Source organism: Choristoneura fumiferana, chromosome 5 (genome assembly GCF_025370935.1).
Source record: "Choristoneura fumiferana chromosome 5, NRCan_CFum_1, whole genome shotgun sequence".
Lineage (NCBI taxonomy): Eukaryota > Metazoa > Arthropoda > Insecta > Lepidoptera > Tortricidae > Choristoneura > Choristoneura fumiferana.
In genome coordinates, this window is record NC_133476.1 from 6,451,374 (window position 1) to 6,465,554 (window position 14,181).

General features: G+C 34.7%; 1 protein-coding gene across 1 annotated transcript; it reads left to right on the plus strand.

Moving 5' to 3' along the window:
• Window positions 1-470: 470 nt before the first annotated feature.
• Window positions 471-10,814, plus strand: LOC141427781 (troponin C, isoallergen Bla g 6.0101-like). The gene is made up of 6 exons (XM_074087372.1): window positions 471-671; window positions 968-995; window positions 4,498-4,641; window positions 7,973-8,092; window positions 8,990-9,121; window positions 10,642-10,814. Exons 1-6 carry the CDS (start codon window positions 669-671, stop codon window positions 10,674-10,676), a joined length of 462 nt encoding a protein of 153 aa, XP_073943473.1. The 5' UTR covers window positions 471-668; the 3' UTR covers window positions 10,677-10,814.
• Window positions 10,815-14,181: the final 3,367 nt, after the last annotated feature.

A 14,181-nucleotide genomic window follows, 5' to 3' on the forward strand; every position in this document is an offset into this window, starting at 1 on the left:
TCGAGAGCTGAAGTAATTGTTGGGAAAATTTATTGACCTGTTCCACATAATCGGCCAATCCAAACTACTAGTGTAGGTTTAAAAGGTAAATGGTTCTCGAAAATGTTTTGAGTAATTCAGTAAGTATTATTACGTACTTAGGTACTCCTAAACTACTTAATAATGTATATTAAAGATGTTAATATTTTACCTAGCTCTTTTAGATTCTGATGTCAAATAAATAAAAATATTTTTTACATTATTTGAATTAATTATTTATTTCAATCAAACACGCGACAATAAACGAAATTTGTCAATGTTCCAAAAACAATTTAATAATATAGTCATAAATTTTCGTATCCAATCGCCCTCATTAAAATCAATTAGCGTTAGTCATTTGGCCCGCTGCTTTCACGCACACTGACACGGTGGTCATCCGGCAACAGAGTATAATGTATGGTGACCTTAACAATAACAGTTAAAAGCGTTCGCTGAAGCCAAGTCGACTGACTCGTGGGCAGTAAGGGGCAGTACCTAGTCTCTGCACCAGAGTCAACCTGGGTGACATCGGCGCGCGTTTCCGAGTAGTCGCACACTCAATACAGATAAAAGGACTTGTGTTCCTCCTAATCTGGTTTGGCATCACTTACTCCCTCATCCAGTACCTGTAGGAACGCGCGCTTTTCGAAATGGTGAGATCTGTCGCCGCGATCTTTTGTTTTCGGAGTCAGCCACGCCGGCAATCGCCTTTTGTTTTTAATCGAGTGCTAGTTGTTTTTTATACTTATACGGATAAAACGAAATTGATTATAGAATGGGAATTTTTAAATGTGCAACGGTTTTATTTATCAGTGTAAATGGATTGTGAAGTGATTGAAGGCGCAAAGCCCCCTTAAAGCTTTAATTGTGTTTTGATAGAAAAAATACTGAAATAATGTATCTAATTACTTACATTGTGTACGCTAATATTGGACTCATTTGTTTGCAGGATGAACTTAACAAGGACCAGTTGGCGAGTGAGTAGTTTGGGAGTTAAAGTTGTATTTAACGTCATGTTAATTTTCGAAGCGTATTAGATAGCGATTATTAGTGATCACTAACCACTCTCATGCTACTTCATCTCTCAATTAATATGCATGAAATATCTAATGACTAAGTAGTATCACAGCTCTTTGACTATGTATTCGTTAAATTTGTCGCCCAATTTATTTTTTATTCATGAATAATTTAAAAGCTCCTTGGACATAATAAACGTAATAGCTAAAACACTTTTTCTGAGACCCATTAACTTAAAAAGGTTTTTTCAGATATTATTAAATGTTCTGCTGCTTTAAATTAGATAGGAATAAGTACTTGATTTGTTTTTCCATGTTCAATAAAAACGTACCTACAGGAAAAGCAATGTAATTTTTACGACACAAAATTCAATTACCTTGGGTTGTTTTCTTTTGCTAAAACAATTTTTGTATGATTCACGTATACGTGGAACGGGGTTTCGTTTTTCTTATGTTAATAGGTTATATTTTATGACTTTTTATTTATTTTAGATCGAAAATGCGTGATTTTTTTACAGTTTTTTATTTCATTATCATCATCATCTCGAAGGTATATACTCCCTCCCTCCGCGAGGCACAGGCTTTCTCTCAGAAAGAGAGGGTTTGGGCCGTAGTTATCACGCAGGCCCAGTGCAAATTGGGAACTTCACACATAAAAATAAAAATTCTTCTCAAAGGTTTCTTCACGATGATTTACGTCATTTTCGAGCTCATAGTAAATTTCAAAATGTAATATCGCACATAAATTCTCACTGAGTCATAATTTGATAGATAATCCATTTTGATACTGTATGCTTTACCTACGCTAGGTTACATAAAAATCGCTACCTGTAAATTAAAATGCCATGTTATAGCTTATTAAATTAAAGATCGAAAGTCGATTTACAAGCAAAATTTTAAAAAGTTATATCAACAGTAGGTAATAAAATCATAAATGCAATCACGAAATTGGAACGAATCTTAAAGATAGAAAAAAAACTGTAACTGAAACATATTATAAAGAGGGATTCCGGGAAAGGTTCCGAAAATATCAGTATTCATAATTTTCAAATTGAAACATTCATTTGTTTTTGATGTTCCACAATGGACAGATTTTATCGGTGGCCAGTATAATATTCCCTGTTTTGCGGCCTAGCAGTGAAATAATCGACGTGAATGGTATCTTATTATTTTGCCCTGCTAGCTCCTTAGGAGTTTTGTTCTGCTCGCAGATTACTCTTGGGAGTCATAACAGTTTAATTCAATTAACCGAATAATGGCTTGAACAGACAATGTTTTCATTGCAAACTTTCCTTGTTTGGCTAATGCGATCTCGGTTCTGTGTAGACTCTTAAATGTTTTTTACTTTTAAGACTTCTTTCAAGGGCTTCAAGCTAACAACAAGAGGTTTGGTTTGAAAAAATTGCCAGTATTTTGTAATTCAATATTTTGACGTAAAATAGAATAGTTAATTTTAAATCTTTTCTTTGATGTGATTTGAATTTGAAAAAACCGGCCAAGAGCGTGTCGGACGCGTCCTAAATAGGGTTTTGTAGTAATTACGAAAAAATTTGGTAATATTTTTCTTTCATTCTAATTTCTTCTTTCTTCATTATTTCTTTCCATTTTAATGAAAATTTGCACTTTAAAGTTGAATATTTTGCAAAAGAATCACTGAATCGACAAATTTTTTTAGCAACCCCCTAATGGTTTTAAAAGACCTATCCAACGATACCTCACACAACAAGGTTGGATGAGTAAAAAAATCACCCCCACTTTACGTCTATGGGAGGTACTCTAAATTGATTTTGTTATTGTACTATTTTGGCGCCATAGTTTACATATATATTCGCGCAAAATTACAGCTTTCTATCATTGACAGTCCCTGAGCAAAGCCGCGGACGGACAGACAGACAGACATGGCGAAACTATAAGGGTTCCGTTTTTACCATTTTGGCTACGGAACCCTAAAAAAAGCCAGAAAATGCATATGCTGCGACATCTGCGCTTAAGGTCCAATAAAAATGTATAAACCTTAACTGAAATGATAAATAAAGTTTCCAGGGTTAGAGTAAAATGCACTCACCATTCTTCTGCGTCAGTCGCTTGTGAATTGACAGGAAGTGTTATTAACATTAACACGTTAAAAATCGATCAATCTTTCAATCAATAGTTGAATCTCAGAAAAGTGACAGTGACCGATCGCTTTAATATCACGAGAATCGCACTAGTAATGAAAGTATATTTGATAAAAAACATTTTTTTCAACTTTACCGCTAGGTATTTATGCAGGTATAGAAGCTTAACTGCTACTTACTGTACGGCTGAGTAGGTATTTGAGTATCATTATCTTCCAAATGAAATTTTACCCATTTTCAGTGGATTTGAAATGTATGTACGGTCAAGGAGTTCAATTCTTTGGCCAACATGGAACTATGTCACAGTAAACGTCATAGTGACATAGCATTAATTAACAAGGAAAGTCGTAATGACTTTTCCTATGAAAAGCTTCCAAGGTGGCCCATGAATTAAATTCCTTGACTGTAGTATGTATACAAAAAAAATCTTAACAAATAATCTTGTTTTAAAAATAAACTAATAGACCAAAGTTAGGAACTTGTTTTTGCATTGGATAAAATTATGCATGTAAATCCTTACCTTCGCCCTGTGATTGTATTAACTCTACTTTTGATCCGAGTAAAGTACGACAATAAAGTGAAGAAAATGTCTGAAATAATAATAATAATAATAATAACAAGAAATTTACGTGAAAAATGTAAAAGTTACAACCAAAGTGGCACCCTCATGAAATTTCTACTCTTTTAGTGTCGTACTTCAAGTGAATATCTACAATCATATCATAATTAGGTGTCAACTAGTGATCCACCCCAGCTTTAGCCAGGTACAATTTTCAAAAAGGTCTTTAATCAAAGGTACTTCACACATTTCAGTTCCATTTCCCAAAAACTATACCCGCGCGAAGCCAGGGCGCATCACTAGTATATATCATATATTAACCTTTCGTGTAAGAGCTATGCTCGGAGTTTCTCTGAAAGATAGAATTCGTAACGAAGTGATCCGACAGAGAACCAAAGTTATCGACATAGTCCACCGCATTAGCACGCTGAAGTGGCAATGGGCCGGCCATATAACAAGAACGATAACCGTTGGGGTAGACGAGTTCTTGAGTGGAGACCACGGATCGGCAAACGTAGCGTAGGACGTCCTCAGACTCGGTGGAGCGATGATCTTCGCAGGGCGGCTGGCAAGAGCTGGATGAGAGTAGCCGAGGATCGTGCTCAGTGGCGTGCCATGGGAGAGGCCTATATCCAGGAGTGGACGAACATAGGCTGATTATGATGATGAACCTTTCGTGAAAGATTTTATACAAAATGGTGAACACCGTATAGTAGTAACCTTATTTTACACTGTCTAAAGATTACTGGCGACTAAGAACCTTGATTTTTTTTTAAATTCTTTATAGTCCTCAAGAAGGCTTTTGAAGCCTTCGACCACGAGAAGAAGGGATGCATCGGCACAGTCATGGTTGGCACCATCTTCGGTATGCTGGGGCTGGGCGTCACTGACGAAACTCTCAAGGAAATCATCGAAGAAGTTGACGAGGATGGTTAGTTTCTTTGTTTTTATTTTAAGACTACATACAACAATCTTTATTCCAAGGCAATTATGCAAAACCCATGTTTATTCTTTATCTGCTTCAGAAAGGGAATCTCTTTATTATTTTTAAATTACAATAGGTACATGTTGCTGTAACTTTAAGGGGTGTTATATATATTTGAAACAAAAAAAGAGGTTGCATAGCGGTATACTTAATGCTATTCACACAAATTTAACCCATTTCGTGGGAGCACAAATTTATCATTTATCATATGGCGTATGTGCCAAAATAGGTAACCAAGCAAGGCGACTTCTTTAAATGGGTATATGTTTCTGTAACTTGGCGCCCACTAAATGGCATAACTTGTACCCGAGTACAATATCTGCTATAAACAGTAGTTAACTGTCAAATAGAATTTAAATTTACAAAAATATATTTCACCGAGCGAGCGTAAAGCGAGAGCTCAGCGTTGCCGTTGTAGCTTATAGATAAAAATGCTTTAATACGTCCGGTTGACGGTTAACAAATAACAAGAAAACACACGTACAATTGCGAACCCAGTTTTTTCGATTCAGTTCTTGGATTTTTTTTCGAAATTGCGAAGCCATGGGGGTGGAAAACGTAACAATATTACGTTTCAGCCACTTTGAAAAAATCGTGAGGTCTACAACTCACAGAGTTACCAGTTTAATAGATATAATGTGGTAGCAAAATGGCGACGTCACAGTCTCATTTTTTTTGCTTCCATACATTATGTTGGCTCATCATACTCGTACATATTCCAAAAAAGCTAAGGATCCTATGCTTTTATTGACGCAAAACCACGGCACGCGGAATCTTTTATCTTTTACTGTATTATTTTTGGATTTCAAACGATCGGCGATCACTCGGCTGACAAAATTAAATGTGACAGGACATATTAGCAACAGGCACAATACTCGTAATTTAGTTTAGTTAAACAAACGAAACTATCACAAATTTACGTGTCGCACGTAAATTGAAACGTTACGGTTTATTTATTTGCATCGTAAGAGATTACCACAGATCACTAAAATGCGCGCTTGATTCTGCCATAATATGACAAACAACGACCACATTGGTCATAGAAATGTTTAGCTGGGAGCGTTATGTATTTGACATTTGCGTGAATGATTTGATAAGAATCTAACAATGCAACGAACTTTGACGCGAGTGTAAACGCATGCGATCTCGGACGGAATTTGATCTCGTCTCTGGGTTACATACGTCTCAAAGCGGGGCATGGGCCGTCTTAGAATGAAAAGGCTTGCGCTAATTGCCACGCGAACCCATTGCGGATTCAAAACTTACACACACTATAATCTCATCTCTCAATTTCACTGAATAGCTCATAGAAAAAAAAATGACACATCCTGGATTTTAACACCTAATAATGCACGTCTTGTTAATTCGTGTTCTATAATTGAATTAAATGAGTAGTGCAAATCATTATGTCGAACATTCCAGGACGTATATTAAAGACTGCAACCGACGAGTGCTACATTGCACCTTGCTCTGCAAAAAGTGTAATGCAAATATCAGCAACAACTCTCGCTATAAATGTTTTGTGGAGATTACAGAATACCACAAGATGTTGGATTCTTAAGTCAACATCTATGAATCGCGTCGTTGAATTACTAAATAATAAATATATGTAACTCCAAATCATGTCTGATTACCATAGTGAACCATATCGCGACGTATTACGCTTTCGTTTTGATCGCAAATTTTGAAGTTAAGTTGTTATATTGGTAGAAGGTCCTGTCAAAGAGGACTGTTTGAATACCACAACAAGCCCAGAAGCACCGATTGTTATAACACGATAATGCTACAGTTATTGCCTTTGATACCGCCACAATTGCTTCGTATTATTTAATACAGTCCTTGAGTTACGGTTTGGTGGGAAATGTACGATAAATAAGGAACATGCCAGAGGAAAACGGCATTAATAAATCGGCAGGCTGAAAAGTTTTTGCATTAACTCTAAGATTTAAAAATTAAGTGATCAATTTGACTTTGTTGGTTTTAGAGTTCCTCACTCTAAGGGTTACCGAGGCCTTAGCTGTGACTCATTTTGTCCGTCTGTCTGTCCGTCCGTCAACTGTCACAGGTTTTACAGCCTAACTATTCGAGTTACAGTCCTCAAAAATTTCGCAGTATAATAATTGCCAAAAACTATTTTCAAGCAGGGTTCTATACAATACAGCTGAAGGTGGGCGCAAAAAAATAAAACGTTTGACTTACTCCATTAAGTTTAGAGATACTGCATTTTTATTTTAAATATATTAGAAAACAAAGAAATGAAAAGCAATGTAAGTCAGCTTTTTTTTCACTATGTCCCGAAGATTTTTTTTAACTTCATACGTAAAAATGATAAGCAGGTTGCTTTAATAATGAGTCATAAACCCCCTTTTTTTATTAACTTTCGGTGACGATATTAGATTAAAACTGTGCAAGTTCCCTTCGCCTGGGGCGACTCGCAAGAACAAAGAACCTCTTTAACGGGTGGTACGAATTTCTGTTATCTACTGAGAATATAGGACTTCCAAGAACCAAAAATGTATTAGCTAACAAACGATCCTGGAATAATTAATTGAAATGAGAAAAAAAGCTTGCGTGGCGTGTAATTGCATAGTTCCCGCGGAATAGTGATAAACGAATTCTTCGTGGAGTGGCGGGCAACAGCTAGTAATTAATTACTAATTACGTCAACATGGTATAGAAAGTTACAGATCTTTCAAACATTTTTATATCTGGGTTTAGTTATGTACATTTATTTCTACTTACTAAGCCCTTATATCCTCACCTAATGATGATGACAGATGATGCTAAAAAATATGAAAAAACTTATTAGGGTCAGCTAAATTTTACATTTTTAATTCGTCACTGAGTTCCACTTTACTGTTCATTTTATACTGCCTCAGTAAAATAATTTATTGTTCATGATTTTGTTCGGCAAAACGAAAAGCTTTTCCAAATTAATGTAAACCAATTAAGCCAGATTAAGATTAAAGGCTTTGGGAGAAACGACGAAAGGTTTTTATTAATTCTTCTTTGTTTTATTTACTCTATACTTTTTAAGTTACCTGTGACATTTGAAGATATTTATGTAATACATTCAAAAATTTCAATTAATTACACCTCTGGATCTCTGACATCTGCTCTTTTATTTCATTCCAATTTATATTACTCCATGTTCATTTGTAGGTACTTATTTCTTTCTTTCCAAGTAATGTATTTTTCTGTGAATGGAACATGTGTAAATAGGTGTTTCTCTCTCTTTCTTTTGTATCAGCTTCGTAATACCACTTTGTTATTGCAGGATCTGGTGAGTTGGAGTTCGATGAGTTTGTGACCCTGGCTGCGAAGTTCATGGTTGAAGAGGACGCTGAAGCGATGCAGCAGGAACTCAAAGAGGCATTCCGGTTATATGACAAAGAAGGTAACTTTATTATTTTTGTCACACTTGCTCGTAAGCGTGTCGCAACACGGAGGCCAACTTAGTTGCAATCCTCTGAATAAAACTAAAGGGGCTTTTTTAGATCTTACAAGTATCTATACAATTGTGTACTCGCAAATGTGATGAATGACATGTCACTCGGGCGGTACTTAAATTACGAACATCGACTCATTAAAGCCCTCCGTTTTCGACTTCGGCCTTCTAATAGACTCTCAGTCGTAATTCCTTATTTACCGCCCTTAATACACAATGTACTATTTTCTAACTGATATAATGTTTTAAACTTTCACTTAACTAACTAGTACCGCAACCGGAACTTATCACGCTAACGAGGAGTAACTATTACTTCGAAGTTTAAACAACAGTATGTACCTAGGCGACCGAGCTAACTTGATAACCAGCGTTATCCCAGAGATAAGACCAAGCTAGATCGATTTAAAACACATACCAATATCGAAATCGTTGGAGCCGTTTCCGAGATTCTGATTATTATATTATATAGAATTGCTCGTTTAAAGGTATTAGATAGATATAGTAGCTGTCAGCCATGGTCACGAGTAGACAGAAGCTTAGGGTCCTACTTATGTTTTTGCAATCGTTGACTCTAACGTACGATTATGTAAATGAGAGGTTCGAGACTAAACTTCGGGGTTTTGGTTAAAATTACTTAATGTTTCTTACTACACGGATCTAAAAAGTTTCTTATAGTAGAATCATCAGAAATAATTTGGATAGGACCCTTAAAACATCTGATTCGCTCTGGACATTAGAGTCTTAACAGTAACACGAATAGAGTTGCTAGACATTTATACTGCAAAGGGGTGACAGACAGAAAAAGTAAATTTTAAATATGTAATACTGATATGGGTATATTTACAGGCAACGGCTATATCACAACAGGAGTACTCAGAGAAATCCTTAGAGAGCTCGATGACAAGATCAGCGCAGAAGAGTTGGACATGATGATTGAAGAAATTGATTCTGACGGCTCTGGCACTGTTGATTTTGATGGTACGTATGAAGATTTATTTATTTGTTTATAATTGAACAGCGATTGACCACTGCTTCATCTGATAGTACGTGCAAATAAGGTCAAAGATGTAACGCACTAGTTTAGTAACAGCCAATCCACTCTGGCCATAAATATTGCCGACAGAAGCGGATTCAATTCCTTAGCAGTCCATATTATGAAAGATGTCATGATGTAAAGAGTTAGGTACAATTAAAGTAATACACGTATAAAAAATTCTAAGTAACATAATTAAAATTAATTAATTTTTATTTTTATAGTAACATATAGATATATTTAGTTAAGGTTTCTTAGGTAAGTTTTCTTTGTCTTCTTCTTATTATTATTATTTTATTTCATTTAATCTGTACTTCTTTTTTTTTACTTGTGGTAGTATTGGCAAATTCAGACATTTTTATTTTTTTTTTATTTTTTAAATATGGAGAAGTCAATTATAATAAATGTTTTCCCATGTTCAGGAGGCAAAAAAAATATTAAAATTATGATATGATAATTAAACATAGAAAGGACTAAACAAGTTATGATCCTTTGTGAAACTAAAAGTATTAATATAACTAAATCACATGGCTATCAAAATAAAATTTTAAACATAATACACTCATTATCGAGAAATTATAAGTGGTTCAAAACCTTCTTAAAAAGTCGTCTTCCATCATTAAGTTCGCCGCCGCAAATTTCCAGAGCCTACTGATATAATTTCCTAAAAAGTATGCCCATTATTATAATTTATAATGTGCTGTTAATGTATTGCCCCACGTTACCTACATATATTATAGTCAATACAGTCGTTAGGCTGGAAAATGGTTCTTTCGCACGCATATCGATAGCTACACCCAATTTGTAATAAAAAATAATGGAATGTTTAAAAGTAGATGTTCACATATGTTCACTAGAATTATATGGATTTTAGTGATGATATTGAGTAGGTTTAAGATTCTATTTAGGTTTTCAACTCAATGAGATAAAATTGCTTTAGCGTCATTATAATTATTGCTTACGAGAACAAGTTCTTAAAAATTAAGCATAATTAATTATCCTTTTGGCTGTTAAAAAAAAAGTTGTGCTGGTTTGCTAACCCGGATTTGAACCCGCTTCTCTTGGCTGACCGTACCGAGCATGCTAAATCCAAATGCACCATAGTATCCCCTACCGGCCGACACCATGGTTGAAAAACCATCCTATTAATAAAAATAAAAACGAAAAGAACTGTACGGCTTATTTAAATTATTATAAGTCAGTTAGAAAAAAAAACTTAAAATTCTGTCCAAAAACGTGAATCTACATTTCATTCATTCATTTTCCAAAAATACTACAAATATCTCGCCGCAGCTTTAAGATAAAAGACTTAAATATTTACTGAACTTGAGTCGACATAATTGTGACAGAAGTTGTGGACCCACAATTTCCCTGGCTCATTCTCGGTATAAAAAATTCATACTCCCTTGTTAGCACTGACGAAATTCTTTTGGTTTTCTAACTTGTTTAACTTTATAACTTTCAGAATTCATGGAAGTCATGACAGGAGGCGACGACTAAACGACTTGGCTGTGAATCCGTGACAGCATGAAAATTCAAAAATTAAGCATCTTTTACAAAGATCTGTTTGGAAAGAAAAAATATACATTTATTTATTGATAAGTTATTTATAAGAATAAAAACTGTAAGAATACAAAAGTGTTTTCTTTTACTTTACAGTCCACTGGCATTGTTTTCTCTATTCTATTTAACCCAATGGGAAATTATGAAATTAATTCCCGGGAACTAGAGCAATATATTAGTTTTATACTTCTTTACTAAATACCGAAACTAGTCGAATCATTCCAAGCTTATGTGACAAACAATCTCTCACGAGAATAATATAGGGTACCGCGACGGGAAAGCCTAATTGTTAGGTAAGTAGGTAACTTAACTAAGGAACTTAAGGTCCCTGTAGGGATATCGAAATAAAAAGTAGACCACGTGTTTTAATTAAAAACCAGCTATCTCACTTCATCCATATACGTCAAGTTATAGCCCGAATGCGTAACAAATATTATACAAATACAATTTAAATATTCACGCATTTAATATTATATTAAAAGCATTTTATCCTACACAATTGGGATGCACAAAAAAAACCTATACTTTTTATTTTATTTTTGGACAGAATAGGATATTTTAAGATACCATTTTCATTGATTTTGAATTTGGATGAGTATTTAATTTTTTATATATTTTTTACGAAATACGCTGGATGACGTCACAGTGAGACAGCTACGTTCCATTGCCTAGAAAAATTCAGGTCGTTCATAACATAATCTGTGGCTTTAAAATTTGACAATAATTCAAGCACGGCTTAGGGTCCTAAATGAACCATGACAAATAGTTTTATTTATTTATTTAGCTTCGATTATTCCTATGTTTGTTTAATGGTGTGATAGTAAATAGATATTTTTTATTAAAATCTGATATTTAAATTCTTTTGTATTTACTTGTAACGTAGTAATGTAATAATTTAATTTGTAAAAATACATTGGAAATACTTGTATACATTTCGGACTTTACGATAAATGACAACTGTTTAAAGCCGGGTGCGCATCATGTGATTAAAGTTCTCTCTTTGTCACTCTTTGCTATTAATAGCTGCTTAAGCAGGAAAGCAACATTTCAAACTGTCAATTTGCTTAAGAGTGTAGACCTGCTTTATAATTGCCTTTGTGACGGGACACTGCAGGGGTCAAATGAGGGTCAATATTTAATTTTGTTTATTTAATTCAGTTTATCACATTTTTGGAATCTGATTTCTGAAATCGCTTCACAAAGCCTATTTCTCCAAATGGTTTTCGTTTTTTTATATGTTGTCAAAAACTGGGACATCCCAATTCTGTGATTACTGGCTGACGGTTAATCACCAACTGTAAATATAAACATCATTTATACCAGTCAACTGAATGTTACAAAGCGAAAGACTGATTGCGTTGAATATATCGCGTTCTATTAAAAGCACACGCCTAATATACCTGTCCCTATTTTGTTCGCAAATTAGTAAGAGACGGTATAAATTGAAGAGGATATATTTGAGTTGATAGCCTATGACGTGTTATGCTATATTTCCTCGCGGTGCTCTAAAGCGATTATAAGAAGTATGCAAATAGATTATAAATATCACTAGAGATGATTATAAAACTAGGTTAGTAAGAGGGCGGGTTTCAGTACACACTAATTAAGAAAAGTCTTCTATTAAATTACAGATCATAAATATTATAAAATAAACTGATGATTTCGAAATGAAAATGTCAAGCGCTGGAAATGGTGATTACGTATAGAAATATTTTAATGTCAAAAACCATCAGGATTCTGTATATATTATTAAAGTTGCTTGCAAGTCGAATTTGATCATTTTCCAGTGGCTGTATTGTTTTGAAATTTGATATAATGTAGGTTGGATGACAACGAAGTATAGCCAACATAAAGTAAAGTTAACATAAAACATATATTAAAAATGATTTCTTTAACAAAAACTTTTTTACATACATGACCACCAAAATGAAAAAAACAATTGAAGGATCAAGCTGAATCAAAAGAAACGTCTTGCAGAAGTCGTAAGCACTTATACTTAAGTACAAATGTGTAAGGTGGTAATTTACAGAATTACCTACCCACCAACTCGTTCGATCGATGCGACAACGATACTTAAATATTCTGTCCTTGTCACAAATGAGGAGTTTCAAATTTTAATAATGCAGGCACACTTTATTGAGGTATCCGTAAAGATCGAATACTAGCTTTTGGCCGCGACTTCGTCCGTGTAGAATCCGTTTATCGCTAAATCGCTATCCCACGGGAAATATGCAATTTGAAACTATCCTTTATCCTTCCCCGATACTCCCAAATATCTGTATACCGAATTGTATTTGTATCTAAAAAATCAGTTCAGCGGTTTAGACGTGAAAAGGTGACAAACAAACAAACAGACTTACAAACTTCCGCATTTATAATAAGTATTAGCGGGATAAGTGAGGATGTCTGGTTTTTACTTAAGTAGTGATGGTACGTTTGGGTCTGGATTGCATCGGTCCAGGGATATCTTTAGGTTTAGGTTAGGTTAGGTTAGATTAATGAAGTAATGACGAAGCATGTTGCGGATCTACAATTTGTATTGTTGACGAAGCCTGTTGCGGATATTACGTTGTTAAGATCATCATTTCAAAAAAAGTAGGGTCCGTTTTTGTGTGCTGTTGTGTGTTAAATGTTCCGAGTTTTCATTTTTAAGTAAGGGTTTTATAAGTTTTTATAACTTTCCCTTGTAAGTTAGATAAACAGTGCGAGATAGATTATTGCATGTTGGATTATTTCCAGTACCCGAAGGATGCCAACGGAACCCTATTACTGGGACTTCGCTGTCTGTCTGCCTGTCCGTCCGTCTGTCACAGGGCTCTATCTCTTGAGTCGTAATAGTTACATACTTGAAATATTCACAGATTATGTATTACTGCGGCCGCTATAACAACAAATACTAAAAACACAACACAATAAAATAAATATTTAAGGGGCTCCCATAGCACAAACGTGATTGTTTTGCCGTTTTTTGCTTGATATTAATAACGGAAACGGGTAGACACTTGAAATATTTACAGAACATTTAGTTGTATAATCACTTTAAAAATAAATAAATTACGGTTTTCGCAATTTTTCCTTTATCTGTGAGACGTTGCATATACAGACGTTGGGAAGTACCCTGTAGGTTTTGATTCCCTTGCGAGTTTCGAAAATTTGCGGAAATTTTCGGCATAAACGGCTGTATTTTTTTATTGTGTTGGTTTAGAAGTTTGATTTTTTCACAGCTCCAAGGGACAGTAGACTTAAGTATTTAGTATAAATTTCAGGTTGATACCTCCACGCGTTCCTGAGAAAAAGGGTCTTGACAGACGGACGGACGGACGGAGAACAAAGTGATCCTATAAGGGATCCGTTTTTTCCTTTCGAGCTACGGAACCCTAAAAAGTGCATAAAAGTTATATTACTACCTATTTTACAAGTAGAAACAGTAACGCAGATCATT

Excerpts from the sequence above, each read along its gene's own strand:
- LOC141427781 (XM_074087372.1), top strand. Across the intron at positions 996-4,497 it reads TAACAAGGACCAGTTGGCGA|TCCTCAAGAAGGCTTTTGAA; the intron begins GTGAGTAGTTTG and ends AATTCTTTATAG. Across the intron at positions 4,642-7,972 it reads CGAAGAAGTTGACGAGGATG|GATCTGGTGAGTTGGAGTTC; the intron begins GTTAGTTTCTTT and ends TTGTTATTGCAG.